Consider the following 15,616-nt stretch of genomic DNA (forward strand, 5'->3'; position numbering starts at 1 on the left):
TTTTTACAGAATCACGAAACATAAGAGACTGTGATGGAACTGCCTGTGGTGGAGACTCTTGCGAAGCCGGTGGTCATTGTTGGTTGGATGAAAAACTCCAACCGCATTGTATTTGTCCAGAATATGCCAAAGGAGAACGATGCGAATACTCGGAGACGTGCAAATTAATTCCATGCAAGAACAATGGAAGGTGTTTGCGCAGCGGACGGTGTAGCTGTCCCAATGGCTGGGGCGGTTTTTATTGCGAAATTGGTAAGTCGTAAGTGCTAATTAGAAATGACACGATTCCCACAACTTTATGAAAACATACAAAATGAAATTAAGATATAAGTATAAGTATAAGACTACGCCAACCATTGTGCCTTATTTTTAGTAGATCGAACTATGGTGCAAATAGCCTCCTCAATCAATTGATAACAATATTCAATAAATTTTACTTTTGTATCGAGTCTGTATATTACAATTTTAAATTCATTAAATTCAAAACCATGTTTTTCAATAGCTTACGACCAATTTCTTCACATATAAGTCTTAAGCCAGCCTAGTACCCGGTCTAGCTATACCAGGTCCTAGCTTTGGTACTCGGTCTTAACGAAAAGTTAGTTTTAAAAAAATAATAATAGACAAAAAACAGTCCATTAATGAAATCATATAATAAAACGGCAAACACTTATTTTGTGGTACAAAATACGCGGCCCACAAAAACCGAAGGGGCATAAATTATATACCGAACGATAGGAAATTTTATCTAGATGTGCAGAATGTATACTTTATTTATTTTTTTTTACCGAAATAGATAAAAACAATAAATTAAAATTGAGGAAAAAACAAAAACAAATGTGCTGAACCACGCCCTCTCCCTTCTGGAAGTGGAAACTTTTAAAGGCAAAGACGTGAACCTTCGAAGACATTCTCGAATTTCGAATAAAATTAAGTGTTGCATATTCTTAGTAGTAAATAAGGTGATTTATATAGTGTGCTTATTTGAGCATAAATAAAGTTACAATTGGCACTCGAATTTTGAGTGCGGGGTCGGCTAGTTAGCATTAAAATAATATAAAAAATATTGTGATGAATGAAAAGAAGCCAAAAACCATCAAGAGCCTTCACAGTCAATAACGACGAGATTTGAATATAAGATTTTGTATATAAGAGTTGTCAAGCCTGATAGTGGTTAATGCAATAACTTGGAAAAACAACAGATAAACCAGGTGCCAGCCGACCGGAAGAAAAACTATATTAAAATAAGTAAAAAAAGGCAATTTACGTTGCGGATGTTCATATCGCTCATTTACTGGAACATTGTTCATAACTCAAAAAAACTGGTTTTTCAGAAAACGAGTTTTAAAAAGTTAGTTTCTAAAACAAAACTAGAGCTCCTTCTCCGTCAGTTTTTAAAGCTCAAAAATGACTTTTTGCAGGATTAAAGATTACTTTATTCCAACAACTTCTGTATTCGCACTCAAATTTCGTGATTTTTGAGTTATGACATTATACATAGTCTGCAATACTATTTGTTAATAGAATCCTCTTGCAAAGGCATTTTTTTGTTGGAAATTGACAGATGGATTGTATGCAGGTTAATCCATTTATACTTTCATAAACCGTGGTTTTCCAATCAGAAATGGATAAACTACTGCAGTGCCAACGATTTTGTTTCATGATAATTTATTCAAAAACTGCATTGCTATTGCGATATATATCGCACTAGTATTGCAAGACTTTTGTAACTCAAAATTTTGTTTTGCTTGAGGTGACATCATGTTTTACACAATAACTTTATACATATTTATATATCTAATATTTTAAATAATTGCTGAATAGTTAATTGCATAAAGGATCTTGATAAAAATATTATTTTTTTTAATTTGGAACAGTTTGTAAATAAACATTTTTTCGCTGATTCAGCGAGAAATTTTTTTTTAGTTACAACAGTCTTGTAATTCTAGTGCGATATGTATTTTTTTAAATACAAACTAAAAAAATAATTAAACTTTTCAAAAAAAAACAAAGCTCAAAAATGCTAATAAATTTTTTAAAATAAATACAAAAACTGAATCCGAATTGAGTATTATTGTCGCTAGACTTTCGATTTTTAGGTTCTAACTTTGACAGCACTACGGCTTAGAACTTGTGTGAAGAAAGCACTTGGTGCCAACTTGAGTACTAACGATTGGTATAATAACCAGGGGCCCTACTCTGTATTTCGTTCCGAAAGTAAAAAATTTAGCACTCGCTATTTCGAAAGCGGATTGAAATCTACTACTTTCGAAATGAGAATTCCAAATGTGGAATTTTAGTACCCCGTAACTCGTTTTCCGATATTCGAATATGAAAATTTTGTTTCTACAATAAATGTGATAGCGGAATGCACAAGAAATATATCAAAATATTACTTTTTTGAAAGTAAGTCTTAGTGGTAGTAACAAATTAAGGAAATAAAATTTATTTATAGGGAATCTTGAAGCTAAAATATACCAATAAAGTGTATAATAGGTTGATAAAATTCGCTTGTTTGTATACCGAATTGATACAGAGAAATGTGAGAGTCCATGACGTAAGGAAAACCCAGCAATTGAAGAGATTTGTATCAGAAATAAATATGAAAGAACCTCAGGCCGACATGATGCCAACCAGCGAAAATGTAATAATTGTACGTTCAATCCATTATTAATTTATTTCTGCACTAATCAACCAAATCTATTTGTCTTCGTTTTATATTAAACTAATTCTTTAATTATTATAATAATTTAATAATTTATTTAATATAATTATTTTAATTAATTTGTCAATCTGGCAGACGGCTTTTGCCATGTCTTTAAAGATTTGTTAACCGAATTCAAAAATGTACAAATGATTGTAATAAAACCTATTTTCTAATCTAAAATCTAAATAATTATTATAACAATTTCTTACCCAACTCGTTTTTTATTTGTTTTGGTCATTTGATCTGACAAATCACATAAGAAATAATTCGGAATTCCAAAAACTAATCCGTAAGTTGGCAAAAGTATTAAGTGCTATTTTTTTCATTTCGAAAGTTTAAGAGAGTAACAATTCAAAAGCGGAACGGAAAACGCTTTCGAATAGAATTGACTTTCCGAACGAAATACAGATTAGGGCCACAGGTCTAAGCTGATTTTAAGGAACTAGCTAGTACTGGGTCCTAACTAGTACTCGGTCCTAAATTGACAGTTTTAGGGCTTAGTACCTACTTGGGTGAAGAAATGAGTTGATACCGATTTGAGTACTACCTTTAGAACTAGCACCGGTACTAACGCTAGGACTCTGTGGTGAAAAAAATCGGATGTTAGAGTAATTAACATTTTAAGTATTATGTATAAGTATTGAATTGAAATAAATAAAATAAAGACTCATTCCCCCCTTCTCCTCTTCTCATCTTTTCTATTCTAGCTATGAGTAAACCAACAACACCTAGTTTCCGTGGCAATAGTTATCTAATTCTACCGCCACCAAGAATTCCAATGAAAGACAAACGAAAGGGACCATCGATGTATATCCGACCGCGAGAAGCTTTCCAAATTTCCCTCAATTTCTCAACAATAGTTCCCGATGGATTATTGCTGTGGAGTGAACGAGAACGAGGTGCCAAGTTTTTGGGATTGGGTTTGGAAGATGGACATATGAAAATTGCAAGTAATTTACTTGGAAGTAGTAATGATACAATTGAAGCACCATCGGGTGGATTTATGGCGGATGGTGGATGGCACATAGCAAAGATAATATTGGATCGAAGTAGATTCGAATTGGATGTGGATGGTGAAGTGATATTTAGCGAGAAATTGTCATCGACGACAACACAACCAATGACATTTAGGCGAGGCAAAGAGCCATCTATCACTTATGAAGATTCATTTTATTTGGGTAAGTAGGTCGAAAGGGAGTATTTAATTTATAAGAAATGAAGACAAAAGGGTTTGAGACTTACCAATTAATTTCTTAACGAAATAATGGACTTAAATGCATATAAAGTTAGACAAAAGATTACACAAATTTGAGAAGAAAGTCTTTCTGTGACGTACAAGACTAACTTTACATAAAAAAAAACATAAAATTCACATAAAACCAACGATGAAAATCTCACAAAAAGATGGTGCAAATTGGTGACACCGACAGAGAAATAATAAAAAAATAAATAAAAGAAAACAAAAAAAAAAAACATAAAACTTTCTCACAGCTGACTGGCAGGTGAAATGTCAAATGTTAAAAATATAGCGTTCTCTTTTTGTACAAAGAAATAGGAGGATCTGAGAGAGAAAGCACTATGGTCAACAGGTGTCTGGTTGTTGTCTTTGATAACAGGTGTAAAAACTTCAAAAGATTGGTACAGTGGGGGCGATAAAAGATGATCGATTTTGAATGATTTTCGCAACAAATCGTTCTTGAAAAATGTAATAGATTAGATATCGGGCACTTCCCGCCAAATTATAGTAAGCGTTTTTGTTTCCAGGAAAATTTTTATTTTTTTTTTGTTTTTAGACTAATTGGTGATAGTTTTGATGTGAATGTTTTCTTGAGCAATTGTTGGTTAGATAATCACAAAAAAAACGTTACATCTTATGCGTTCTTAGTGTTGGAAAAATACATTTACGTTGATCATAATTCATTCTTTTATTTTATCACTTAACACTTTTATACCAGTGATTTTTGAGTTTGATTTTTTACCGTCTCACACTGTTCGATTCTTTAGGTACACATTAGATGGTCAAAAGTAAAAGAAAAAAGGTTGTTGTCATTCTAAAAATGGTTGAGATGAAAAAAAATTGCTATTAGTATCTATTTTTAAAATCCAATTTGTTTTTTTTTTTTTTTTGTAAAAAGAAGTGGGATTCTATCACTATTAACTGAATATTAGAACACATTTTTTATAGCTTTATGGTCTAAACAGACTTGCAGTTTTTTCCCTGCAGCAAAATAAAATAACCCGGGCTCTTATTGGAGAAAAATCTGCATGCAGCGCAGAGCTGCATCATGTCTCTATATCTAAATTCCATGCCAAGTTTCAAAAAAAATACAAATAACTTGTTATTTGACACTACTGATATTGGCAGTTGACACAATCTATCATTCAAAAATTCAAATAACTTTCGTTTTGATTTTCTTAAAATGGAAGAACTAATTGAATTCATAAAAAAAACATAACCATCTTGTTTTGTTTTATAAATTCAATTATTTCTTCCATTTTAACCGCTTATAATCCATTTTTTTATCGTTTTCTTACAAAAAAATTTATAAAACACATCAAGGTTATCAATTTTTTTTTGACAGAAGTCGGCATCAATAATTTAAAAAGTGATGCACAGCACATGTCGTCGCCCCAATAAAATATTGTCGTATGTGCAAAATTGAGGTTTTGAGATTTGAATTCAGTTTTTCTAATTGATTTTTTCTCCTTCGTTCTGTGAAATCCGTTTTTCGATATCTGTATCCGTTTCCGAGATAATCGCTATGCATATTGTCGTATGTGTAGGCTTACAAACATTTTCAGTAGCTTTTTGTCGTAAGTGCACAGAAAACGTGCACATACGACAAAAATTATCACATACTACAATTTTTTCATACAAATCAGTGTTTTTCTTCGTTCGGTAAATTACTGTCGTAGTGTCGTATGTGCTGTTTTTGCAACACATACAACAATATTTTACTGGAATTTCAGTAAACGTTTGTCGTTTGTCCCATAAGGAAATACACTGACGAGTGTAATTTCAGTTGCAATCAAGATGTCGAGCAGGTCGGACGAGTCGACCTGCGCCAAGCTTATCCGAGGAGCTTTATGCTCTATTTTATGCATACAAAATGCATAAAATAGTGGTTTTATGATTTTATTAATTTAGCATACGTAAAGAAATATTGGATGATGAATTCTTTGATGCCGATCTTTTAGGTTCCCCCAATGTTTTGAATCCAGTGGCAATGAAAACTTGGCCCTAAGAAATTTGTATGAAGCTTTTATCGTGCTATCTTAAAACTGTAATAATTGAATAGTAATGCCGACTTTTCACGAGTCGATTTTAGCCGCACGATATGTCGGTCGACTTGGATTTTTCTATGGGGACTGTCACTTTAGTCGCCTGCGACTTACGTTCACACGGGTCGAAAAGCTTCGCGGAACGTGAAAAGTCCCCATAACTTAATTTTAGTAAACTGTGATCTCATTAATTCTAAAATTGCTTTAAAAATAATGTACCTATTATTTTTTTTTTCTATTTATGCGATTTTTGATATTTGATATTTCTCACTTCCAAATTAAAAAAGTTCTATCATTTTATAGGTGAACTGCTTCTGAACCAATTGTTTAGAAGTTAGATGTAGGTATGTTATTTACCATTGATGTTTTTGTTAAAATTGAATTTTGCTAGACTCGGGTTATTACCAAGAGCCAATGTGATTTTAAAAAGTTAATAAATTAACGTTAGTTATTTGTTTTTTTGAATTGAGTTTGACATCTATTTGTCGTATGTCGTAAACAAGTGTCGAATAAAACTTTGCTTATTTTTGTCGTATGTGTCATCAATTTGTCGTATGTGTTTGGCTAACAAATAGTTTCTGTGAAAACGTTACATACGACATCGGCATATTGGAGATAATTGACTATTATTTGTTTCTGGATTGGAATATTGAAATAATTCAAACATAATTCAATAGACAAATATTTTTTGTATATGTCATGATATTTTTAAAAAAATTCACCGTACAGTTTTCGAGAAAAAAAATCTGAACTTTAATTGCGTTTTCCCAAAAGTAGCCGAATGTAACATACGACATTATTTTATTGAGGCGACGATGTATTTTAGGTGCAGCGCTGCATGCAGCGATGCGTGCATATGTGCCGTACATCTGTTTTAGCCATTAAGATGTTTTTCCTTTTGCTTCCTTCACGATTCGTGATTCTGATGAAAAGCAAGATCTCATGTAGTTTTTTGTAATACGTGTTAATTAATGATCTATATGGATCAAAAGTGATAATAAAAAACTGCTATTGTTTAAGATTGTGCAGCCTGTATAGCATGTACTGTTATGTCTGATATATAAAAGGTGATATTAGGTCTGTTCCAGACTTTTTGTGCACTAAATTAGGCAGTCTGTTAAATTAATGAGAGTTGGGAGAGAATTCTCTCAGTAGGAAATAAAACTACGAAAGACTTCCAAAAAGTCTGGAACAAGTTGAACACCATTATACAACACAATTTCATATTTTATGCTTAATTCGATAAACATTAACACTTTTTTAATGCAAAAAACACGTAAACGCGATTCAATTTAAAAATCACTACAATTTGATTTGTTTTCTTCTTTATTTATTTGTTTGACATATGTACGTCAACTTTTCATTTGACAGAACTCATATTTCTGCCGGAAGAAATTCTTTGGGCTAAATTTGTCAGGGTGGGGAAATTGTTTACTCTCTCGTGAGCGCTCTCTTCTACACAATTTTTGAAGTTGGGAACAGACTCTGACCAAAAATAACCAAATATTACTAAATTCGGCAGTTTAAAACTGAGTGTGGAACGGACCTATTATCTCTTTGCGAAATAAAATTAACTCAAATTCATAAATGCTCTATGTAAAAAGATATAACGTGTCAAAAAAAAACATCTTTTTACCGTTACCTCAAAAATGTTACAACAATGAAAATTATAGAAATTTTGCACAAATATAATCCTGCCTATATAATATTATTTATTTCTTATTAATTTGATCTATCCATCAAAATGAAAAAAGATATTAATAAGAAACGGTCAAAAGGGGGTCGAAAACGGTCAAAAAATATGGAAACAAAATAGTTTTTCCCATTATTCGGTAAAAGATCATTTTAGAATTCCAATTTTTTGACACGTATTCTAAGATCATTTAAACGGAAAAGTTCTTTAGTTATAGATTTTTTGCAAGCTTTCAAAAATTTAGAAATATAATACTCAAAACACTCAAAAATAACCCAAACAAAATAGCTGTTTTTCAAAAATTTATATTTTTTGAAACTTAGGGCCCTGGAAGCAAATTCGTATCTAGCCTCTAATTTTTTTTTTGTTATCTTTCTATAAAGGCTTGGCCACACCGGAGGGTACGCGGTAGAGGTACAGGTAACGGTACGGGTATTTGTATGGAAAAAATTCCAAACTGACATATCAACGTTCAGATGTGGAATTTTTTTAATACAAATATCGTTGCCGCTACCCGTACCGCTACCGCGTACCCTCCGGTGTGGCCAAGCCTTAATTGCTGTAATTCTAGTTTCTATAAAAAAAAATATCGCCTAGCTATAATAACCACTTTTTCGAAGGTCTACCCCTTGCATGTTTTTTTAAACCTTTTATAACTCAGTATTAAATTTTTTTGAATAAGGCGTTATCACCTTAAAAAAATATTCAATGCCAATAAGACATACAAAAGAATTAATTCTAGATGACTCAAAATCGACCATTTTATATGAAAACAAAACTTTGTGCTGCCACTGAATCTATTTAGATGAAAAGTAATGATTTAAGAAGAAAAGAAAACAAGTTTTGGACTGTTTTGGGATTCTAATCCAAGACCTCTGCAGAGAGAAAAATAGACCACATAAAATAGAACAAAAACAATAAGATTTCTCTATGGTTTTCATCCAAGAAGGAAACCTTATTAAAACAATCGGGTTTTCCTTATTGTTTTAAAATCTGCAAAAAAATAAAAAAAAACGATGACCAGGCTGGGAATCGAACTGGAGACTTCAAACCATTAGCCGCCCACCTTACCACCTGAACCAACCTGCCATGAAAATATTGATCGCGATTTTTGTTCTAGTGCTAAGTTGCAAAAAAAATCAACTTTTCAGTCAAATTTTAATAAGATTTTCTCTATAAAAATAATAAGAAATCTCCTTAAAAAAACCTTATTAATCGTTGATTTTAATAAGATTTCCTTATGAAATATATGGACGGTAAAACAATATGGCAATCTGTTAGTTTTTAGCGGGTCATATTTTTCTCTGTGTGGTGGTTTTTTTTTTATTTGAGTTGGTTAAATTAAGCGTTAGAATATGCAGAACTGTATACTTAGTTTGAGAAAAAAAGTGAAAATTGATTTTATCCATTTTTGAAAAGTCTGCTGTTTATTTAATCATTTAAAGAGAAAAGAACAAACAAATCAATTGGTTTCATTTTTTATATCAATTTTAAGAGTTAAAACTAAACGGTCCCTGTGGCGTATGTGCAACATTTTTAAAATAAATTTTATCTGTACAAAAAAAAATTCGCTCATCGTTCTTGCTGGAAAAAATACTCGCAGGTTCCGTTTTCATAAGTGGGCTCTATGTCCATAGTTTTATTATTACTTTGGTTTACATTAAAAAAGCTGAGGACAAACCTTTTAAGTAAGCCTTTTAAGATCAATATTCTGACTTTGGTACTCTTCTGAAAATTAGAAACAATTTGTTAAACGCTGCATCAACATTACGTGCATATTGTTCTTAGTAAAAATTATGTAAACAAAGAATCTGTTTTCATAAATGGTAATAACTTTTTTAATTTCACTCTATAGGTGGTTTTCCCAATGGAGAATCGGTAAGTGAACGCACGAAGGAACGTTTTGACCAACCATTCAAAGGCTGTCTGCAAGATATCCAATTCGGCCCGGAACCAAATTCAATAATAACCGACTTCTCATCTTACCAAGGCGAGAATATCGGCTCATGTGACTTACATGGAGATGATCCAGTTGTATAGAAAATTATGTACTTATAAGAATAAGGAACAATTTATTGATTATACCCTTATTATTATTATTCATTAACCAAAACAAAACAAAAAAAAAAGTGAAAAATTTTGAATTATCTTAGAAAATAACAACCAAAAAACCAGAAACAAAAGCAAAAAATCATGGAACAAAATTGATTTTGTTTTAAACAAACAAACAACAAATTGAAAAAATAAAGCGACGAAACGAGCAAATAATGTTGGTTTCCGAAAATAAATGACATTCTAATATAAGAATTAAAAAAAAAAATAAAAATAAAAAAACAAATAAAAGAAAAGGAAATTTTTGTAAATTTTTTAGAAATATTAGAGACTATTTAAAAATTAAAAAAAAAATATAAATAAAAATAAAAAAATAGAAACAAAAAAAGAAGATAAAAGAAATACAAAAAAAAACTGAATATAAAATTGATATTGATAAAAAAATGATAAAATTGAGATGAGTTTTAAACTTAACATTTAGATCCTTTTAAATTGTAATCACACCCAAAAAAAAAAATTTACATTGAATTATTAAAACAAGAAAAGAAAATTTAAAAAAAAACTAAAAAAAACCAAAGTAAAATGTTTACAAGTTAAAAGGAAAACTATATTGATTCTTTCCTGAAACCAAAGTTTAAAAACAAAAAATAATTAAAAAAATAAAAACAAAAATAGTAATGGAATTAAAAATTAGTTCGTTCAGCTACAGTAAACACCTAAATGAAAATATATATAGAACTTATTATTTAACAAAAAAAAAAAAAACATTATAGCCCCTAATGAAACAAAAAAACCAAAAAAATAGTTAGTTATGTTCAGCCATTTATGTTATTTTATTTAATTTTAAAACAAAACCAAACAACTGCCCTATATAACGTACTGTCCTCTTTATTGTTGTGTTCTTTTTTGTTTTGTTATGAAAAAAATTTCTTTTTGAAAAATATGTTTTTATTTTTAAAAGAAAACAAGAAAAGAAAGATTCAAACGCTGTATTTGTTTTATGTTTTCATAAGTATTTACAAATGTAAGTTCTTTCTAAAGACAAGATGATATTTTAAATGAGATAATAAAATCAATTTAGTTATAATAAAACTTTGTTTTATTTTTTGCTTTGAGCTTTGAAGACAAATTGAAAGAGGTAAGTACTTTTTTCTAACAATATGGGTTTGAGCCATTGAGCATAAGTTGAGCATATAAGCTAATTTATGTTAAACGGAAAAAACTGATAGGTACACCATGGTGTATGTGTATCATTTTCCACAAATTTCAGCTTTTCATTTTAAAAGCCAAATAAAAGCCATATGTCGCAGTCACACTTAAGACGTACATAATACAGTCAGCAATTCAGGTTGTAAAGCAGTCCATATTCAAATATAGGCAGGTCAAAATTTTAAAGTTATTCTTATTACTAATATTTTTGATATAACATAAAATTTGATATTTTCAATTTTGTTTATCTAATTACTGCGATTTTTTAATGTTTGGATGTACCTAAATTTAATATATGGAGCTGCATCATGCATTTCTTTTGATGCAAGGTCCTCAATTGTAAAATCAAGTAAAAAGTTAAATTAACAATATATGTATATAATTATTTTGTGTGTTGTAAAATGTTTGTTTTTTGTTAGGGTAAAAATTTCATTAATGGCCGCCAAACGCCCAAAATCCCCTACTAGTTTACAAAAAAATAAAAAAATTTTGGACATCAAGTGCCGTTATACTTTTCGTATAGATTTGAGCACAGAAAACTTGAAAATCTTATTTAAAAAAATATTTATGGATAGGTTTTCGAGATATGATTTTTCAAAGTTTTACAAAAATGGTCATATCTTTTTAATTTATCCATAGATTTTCAAGAAAATTCAAGAAAGTGTACTACACATACAAAATTTAAAACTATGAGGGCTCGAAAGATTTTGATTTTTTCTTTCAGTAATGAAGTTTTTTTTGCAAATATTTCCTTTAAAATGTTTTAATGCATTGCACTTAAACTTTTGGAGTGACCCAGAAAAGTTGTTCTAGTGTTTATTGCATATTTACTCAGTTTTCAGGCGCCGGCTTTTCTGTTCAGATTAGTCGTTTATTACTCAAGATATAGGGTGTTTTCATAAACGTCGGAAATCTGCGTCTGTCCAATCGTCTTTCTGCTTTGCTGCATTAATGAACACACCAATTCTGCAGAATGTTTGCAGGCCTGCGTTGGTACAATTTTCAGCAGTCACTGAGTGTTCATAAACGTCAGAAAAAATTTTTTTTTTAAATTACCACAGAATGAGTTTTGTTTAAGTAAAAAAATATTTCTTTTTCAGTCCCCGAAAATATTGTTTTTAATAACACGAAAAATTTGTAAACCGTGTTACATTGGAGTGTCTAAAAAAAATATTTTCTTCTAAAAAAAAATAATAAAAACACCGAGTAGTTCACATTTAAAACAAATTATCTATGGAAAAAATATTTTTAATTAGGGTGTTCAAGAAAGTTTTTTTATGCGTTTGAAAAAAAAATGATTTTTAGTGTACAGAAAGTTTATTAAGTGCGTTTTTGCTATAGAAATATTAAATTCATGCCGAATTAATTAAATTGAATTTGGTTGAATTCCAAGCGTAAATGTTAAATGTACCATTTTTCTGAGCCCCCTTATTTTCTGAGCTACCCCAATTTTACATTATATTTCATAAACCATGTTTTACAAACTTTCTCTGCAGTGAAAAATAATTTTTTTTGTAATTAATTAAAAAAAAAAATTTGAACCACCCTAATGGAAATTTATTTTTCTTCGATAATTTGGTCAAAACAATATGCACGTTGATTTTTTTGGAATTCTTCAAGCAACTGTGGAAGATAACATTTTTTAGAGCCACCCTAATACGAATAAAATTAATATAAACTCATTATCTCAAAAAATTTAAATTTTTCGAAAAATGCAAAAAGAAACATTTTTTGCACCACCCTAATTAATATGTTTGCTTTTCATTTTTTTTAACAATATTTACATTTATTAACAAAAAAAAATCGAATCAAGAGTCAAATAAATTTCTTCTTGAGTTCTGCAGCAATAAAATTTTGGCTGCGCAATCTGCCCGATGTTGACGACATACTGACGTTTATGAACAGCAGAACTGCAGTTGGACTAAGTTAGTCCGATCGCAGATCTGACTTTATGAACACGACTAACGCAGGCCTAAGTTAGGCAGACGTTTATGAAAACACCCATAGCCTCAATACTAAGTATGCTGGGAAAAACAACGACAAAGAACATTGAAAAATCATATCTCGAAAACCTATTCATAAATAATTTTGTAGATAAGACTTACGAGTTTTCTGGGCACTTGGTGTCCAAAAATATCTCGGCCCTACCGAGGTATCCGTCGGAGCGGAACATTCTCCGATTTCATACGAATCTTGCTTCAAAGTGTGCTTCCGACAGGTAAAAACTCTCCGATTCGTATGAAATCGGCCGTCTATTCTTGAAATAAAATTGTATGTCAAGTGCAAGCCGTAAAAAAGGCTTGCCTCCTAAGCAAGGTTGTGTGTATACAAAGTTTCCTTTGGATTTCAAGAACGAATTTTGAAGAAAATTTGCCTACACCTAACCTCACACCAAACCAAATTCCCAAGCAATGGTTTTTCAAGCTTCCTATTTTCATTGAGAAATGCAGTCTTATTTCTACCTTGAATGAGGCCTTATTTCGTAGAGTGGTACTTCACCTCAACGGAAAAAAAACTGTCAATTGCTATACGTATTTTGCATGAAAATTTCTAAATATGAACATTATGTACAAACTGACATGAGATGTCCGAATGAGAATTCAGTTTCGTTTGGGGCTTATTATGTGAATTTTTCCTAACTCTCCGAGGCACTCTGTGATGGGGATAGGTAAATATAAATTTGTTTGGAGATATATTAGGGCGAGTCAAAAAATCTCCTCTGCTTGGGATCTCTAAAAGTTATTTACCAAGTATGAGTTCTTAATAATAATGGGAAGATCTTCCTCATGTTTTCATAGAAAAAACCACACCTCGTTATTAATCGACTGTTTAGCAAAGCTCTATACATATTCAGTTTGGAAGTTTTATAAGGGATTTAGATACAAATATTTTCTAAATGGTTAAAGTAATCTTTTAAACACTAAGGTCGGTATTCTTCAGCAGCTCATAACTTGAGAGCGATCATAAGATTCTTCACCACACTATTTACCATCCTATATAATACAGCTTTGGTGTCTCAAAGTTAAAATTTCATCTCTTCGATACATTTCAGTAAATAAATGGTTAATAAATTTTGAATACTAACTTTATTTCATTCATAATTGTACAAGTTTTTTTTTCTTTTTTTTTTTGTTCATCATTCTACAATTTTCAATTGGGAATAAGAATCTATTTTCTTATTCTTTGTATTTTATATGATTTTTATTTTTAGATTTTTTGTTTTTTAATTCATAAAATGTACCTAAACAAGTTATATCGCTTCTCAAAAATATTCGAACAAATGGAATAATAAACATAGTGTAAACATTTTAAATGTAAAAATGAGAATACAAAAATAAAAGACTAAACAAAAAATATATTTGAATTTGTTCTTTTTTTTAAACAATTTATATAGAAATTCTTATTCTATTCTTTCTTTTAAATTCTAACACAATTACATATTTCATATATATACACATAATATACTTTTGTATTCTTTTTTATTTAATAGATTGGTTCAACAGAATGCATATAGAGCAAGAGCTTGTAATTAAAAATTAAAAAAAAAACAAAAATAAAGCAAAAATTAAGTTTATGACAGAAAAAATAAAGGAACTTAATTTTTGAAAGGCTTGATGTTTTGAAAGTTGTAAACCACCAAAGCTTTTAAATCGTTTTAAATAAGGACGTGATATATTAATTGGAATGTTACATAGATCAACGGATGCAAAATATTAAAAAAAAAAAGAGAAAAAAAAGATGATTGTGTAGATTTATTACTACATTCATTCGTGGTCATTTTTTTTTAGCAAAATAATGATTTTACCTATGAAAATAAAATCAAATCGAGTAGGTTGATAAAGAGCAATAATAATACAAGAGTACTTTTTGTTTCTAACTTGAATATATATTTATATTAAGGTTTATTTCATTTAGGGCCAATTTTTCAATAGTCAGATAAACCTCAGTTAGAGCTTATTCCTAGGAATAAAAGTTTTTTTTATATTGACATTTATTCTTCTGATAGTCTAACTGACGTTTGAAAAATCAGGGCTTATAGTTAAATATTCATTCTTTGAAATATTTTTTTTTGTTTGTTTTGTTTTATTTTTGTATTGCAGTTTAAAGGGTTACAAATTAAAACAAAAAAAAAAACTAAATTTAATATTTTATTTAGTGTATTTGTATTAGAGAAGGACTAAAATTGTTAAATTGTTTCTTAATTCATTTGATTTTGCTTTAAAAGAATCAAAATTTTTCATACGATTCTGAATGTTTTTTTTTTTTTTTGTATTTGTATTTATTTATGTATTTGTTTTTTTTTATATATATATATTTTTTTTACTTTTAGTTTAACATTTTTAAATGTTTAATTTGATAGAAAATCCCCAAAAAATCATTTCCTTCCCGTTTTTATAATTTAATTTTAATAATTTTAGTTTTTGTGATATTTCTGAAAAGAGAAAGAAAAAAACATATTGAATTTATTCGTACATATTTAATCGTATATAAATTATGTTCAAAATCATAAACTGTTCGTGAATAAAAATTTATACTTTTACCCGGTTAAAAAATTTAAGATCAGTTTCGTGTGAAAATATTCAATCCTTATACCATGCCCTTAGTTACATTAACGTTGACTGCGAAACTGTTCTTAAGAGCACCAAATGTTTCAGTTTACCACGGCTACTTCG

At 29.8% G+C, this 15,616-nt stretch overlaps 1 protein-coding gene across 3 annotated transcripts in view; it reads left to right on the forward strand.

The window, feature by feature from the left end:
- The window catches only part of LOC129906635 (protein eyes shut), a 122,883-nt gene extending 112,118 nt beyond the window's left edge, over nucleotides 1–10,765 (forward strand). Inside the window, exons 14-16 of one of the 3 annotated variants that reach the window (XM_055982458.1) lie at nucleotides 10–252; nucleotides 3,415–3,885; nucleotides 9,538–10,765. In XM_055982458.1, coding sequence (XP_055838433.1) covers nucleotides 10–252; nucleotides 3,415–3,885; nucleotides 9,538–9,722 — 899 coding nt within the window. In that variant the 3' untranslated portion in view covers nucleotides 9,723–10,765. The remainder of the gene's footprint in view (nucleotides 1–9; nucleotides 253–3,414; nucleotides 3,886–9,537) is intronic. The other 2 variants (XM_055982457.1, XM_055982459.1) reach the window with 2 other exon arrangements.
- Nucleotides 10,766–15,616: the final 4,851 nt, after the last annotated feature.

This window comes from Episyrphus balteatus, chromosome 1 (assembly GCF_945859705.1).
Source record: "Episyrphus balteatus chromosome 1, idEpiBalt1.1, whole genome shotgun sequence".
In the NCBI taxonomy this organism is placed as follows: Eukaryota; Metazoa; Arthropoda; class Insecta; order Diptera; family Syrphidae; genus Episyrphus; species Episyrphus balteatus.